General features: G+C 39.8%; 1 protein-coding gene across 1 annotated transcript; it reads right to left on the bottom strand.

Annotated features, from left to right (window-relative positions):
- Positions 1-255: 255 nt before the first annotated feature.
- Positions 256-1,167, bottom strand: LOC141510174 (vomeronasal type-1 receptor 1-like). Its single transcript, XM_074220214.1, has one exon. It carries the CDS (start codon positions 1,165-1,167, stop codon positions 256-258), a length of 912 nt encoding a protein of 303 aa, XP_074076315.1.
- Positions 1,168-2,711: the final 1,544 nt, after the last annotated feature.

The following is a 2,711-nucleotide window of genomic DNA, read 5'->3' as shown; positions in this document are numbered from 1 at the left end:
CCACCACAACTGCAATAATAAGTTAATAAAAAGTCTATACTCCTAGTGTACCCAAGTCCTTCTTAAGGTTCTTCTGTCCCACATACTTAGGGCTCGGGAAACTTGACATTTCCTAAAACCACAGATCCTGATTCATTCTGATTTACTTTACAGGGTCAGGGTCAGCTCAATTAGAGCCTTTCCCAGAAATCTTCACTAAGGAATCTGGCCCAGAAACTACAAATTGACTCACAAATCCTGACAGTTCTTCTAACATTAGAGATATGGCCTCTGCCAGGGAGCACAGCAGGCCTTGGAGGTTTGAGTGTAGATGTGAATGAACAAAAAGGGGCTGATGGTTGGGAAACACAATGCGATGAATGGAATCACATCAACCACCCAGGTACCAGAGTGAATCATATACACTTTGTAGAGTGTGAAGCCGCAACTGATACAGTAAGCAATAACAAAGATGCCCACCAGCAGCAGGATGGTTTGGGTGGCCTTGATCTCTGGAAGTGTCCTTGGAGAGAGGCAAGTGTTGTGAATATGATGGACTCTTTGATGATGCCTGTACAATAAAAATACCTTGTAACCACTGGTGAAGACCATGCATCCTATAAACAAGATGTCTCTAAAGGAAGGGAGGAGGGCAAGCTCTTTAAGTGCCCTTTCCCTGTAGCAATAAAGGAGATCCATTCTGCCTCCATGGCTACTGTTGACACTCCTTGATTCTGTTATATATATTGGCACATTGATTTCTATGATCATGTTGAATATCCAGCAGAAGAGACATGATGGCCTTATGAACTTCAGAAGTCTGACTTTGAATTTCGCCAAGCTAGAGTGGCTGGGACTGATGGTGATGGCCTGGAAGGCACTCAGGAGGCAGGTGGTGCAGATGGAATGGCCCCGGCCAATTCGTTGAAGGTAAAATACCATTTTACAACCTGCATTTCCCAGGATGTAGCCTTTCTTTAAATGGAAGAGTACTAGTTGGCATCCCTGGGAGAGGAGCACCATGGAATTAGACAACATAAGTTGGACCAAAAGGGGTTCCATTGGTCTTGACCTGTGGCTGCTGAACAAAGTGAAGCCATAACAGCAGAGAAAGAGAGAGTTTCCAAAGACCCCAACTCCAATTTGAGAAAGGAAGATAATCCCCACTACTATGTTATATAGATACATGCTGGTGGAGTGTTAAGTAGGCATAGATGGAGATACCATGTAAGACATAAAAGAACATTCAAAAATTTTTCATGTGAATGAAATGAAGGCCCATAATTCACCTGTGCGGATAGTGATGGAAGAATGATGAATTGTTACCTGGTAGCCAAATGCCTTCAGAATTTCCTGAGTCCATATCACACCCTCATCTACATACCTGAGCATAAACAGAATCACATCCTCTTCCCCAACCACCCAATCTGATCCACATGCATACTTATATCCCCATATACTATAGAGGGACTTATCCAAAATTCCATTTTCTACACTGAATCCTAGTGAAATAATGTATACCAGGGCTTCCAACAAAACCTAGGATTTTCTGGATGATTAAATAGTTGTAAAGGTAACACTGACTTTTCATTGGTCAAAAGAATTTGGGCACATGTGCTTTTTAGACAATGAGATAGATAATAGTACTAAAATTTTTTGGAATATGAATTCTTATCTGGACTCTGTAGAGCTGTGGGAGAATTTTCCCTTTGATGAAAAGAGCCTTTTTCTTCTTTCACCTGAGAGCTCTCCTTCTTTTAAAGAGCTCATTCCTTCATGTATATGGTATGACTATTGGAATTCTAGTTGAAGTCCTAAAGGCCTTCAGAGTGGAAACTTAGATATTTAGAAACATGCAAATTGCAATAGTTAGACATGATTTTCTCGTCCATGGGGATGATTAATAAGAGAATGTTTTTAAATTGCCTAACAAGTAGTGAGAAATAAGAGACAAGAACTCAGGAACTTAACTGTACCGTATAGCAAGGACTCAGGGTAAGGATTATTAAGATCTTGTCTCAAGATTTTATTGGTATTAGCACACATATTTCCATGGGAGTTGGATCCAAAACAGTAAAACTTTAAACTGTGTTTGACAGATTCACATTTGCATGGACAGATTTCAATATATTATTTTTAATGGTGCTTTTATTGGGAAGAAGGAGGCAAATCTGTGAGTCTAAGGTAAGGGCTGCCAGTCACCTAGGTCAAGATAACAGTCTTCTTTGAAGGGGAGTCAATAAGATTTAAGAAACAACTCTCTATGCTGACCAAGATCCACATGTAAATAGTTAGATGACACATACCATTTTTCTTTGGTGTCTTGATTACCATCAAAAAATTTTTTTAATTGAGTCACATAATTAGCCCTCAGTGTGAACAGTGACTTTATAATATTTTGAATCAAAGTTAATCAAAGGCATGATGTGAGAGACTTGTCTGACACTCTAGATAATTTTGATACAAATGGAAAAGTCATCTGAGAATCTGAGAAAAGACTGGATGTCTAGGATCTAGAAGTTGGAGCATGCATAGAGCAAAGGAAAGACTGGGCTATGGCAGAGAAAGGAGTGCCAAGGAGTGTCCTTGGTTCTCTGAACATCATGGAAGGGAGAATAGAGTCTGAGGGAAATAGACCCCAAAGTTGATTCTTTCTCCATCTTCCATCCCTATGATTTTCTACCTGCAGAAACTACAACAGAACCTTTAATTTTGTTTCTCAAAGTTTTCTA

This window comes from Macrotis lagotis, chromosome 1 (genome assembly GCF_037893015.1).
Source record: "Macrotis lagotis isolate mMagLag1 chromosome 1, bilby.v1.9.chrom.fasta, whole genome shotgun sequence".
Taxonomy (NCBI): domain Eukaryota; kingdom Metazoa; phylum Chordata; class Mammalia; order Peramelemorphia; family Peramelidae; genus Macrotis; species Macrotis lagotis.
The sequence above is the reverse complement of the archived record's forward strand: the minus strand, read 5'-3'. Positions and strand labels throughout refer to the sequence as shown.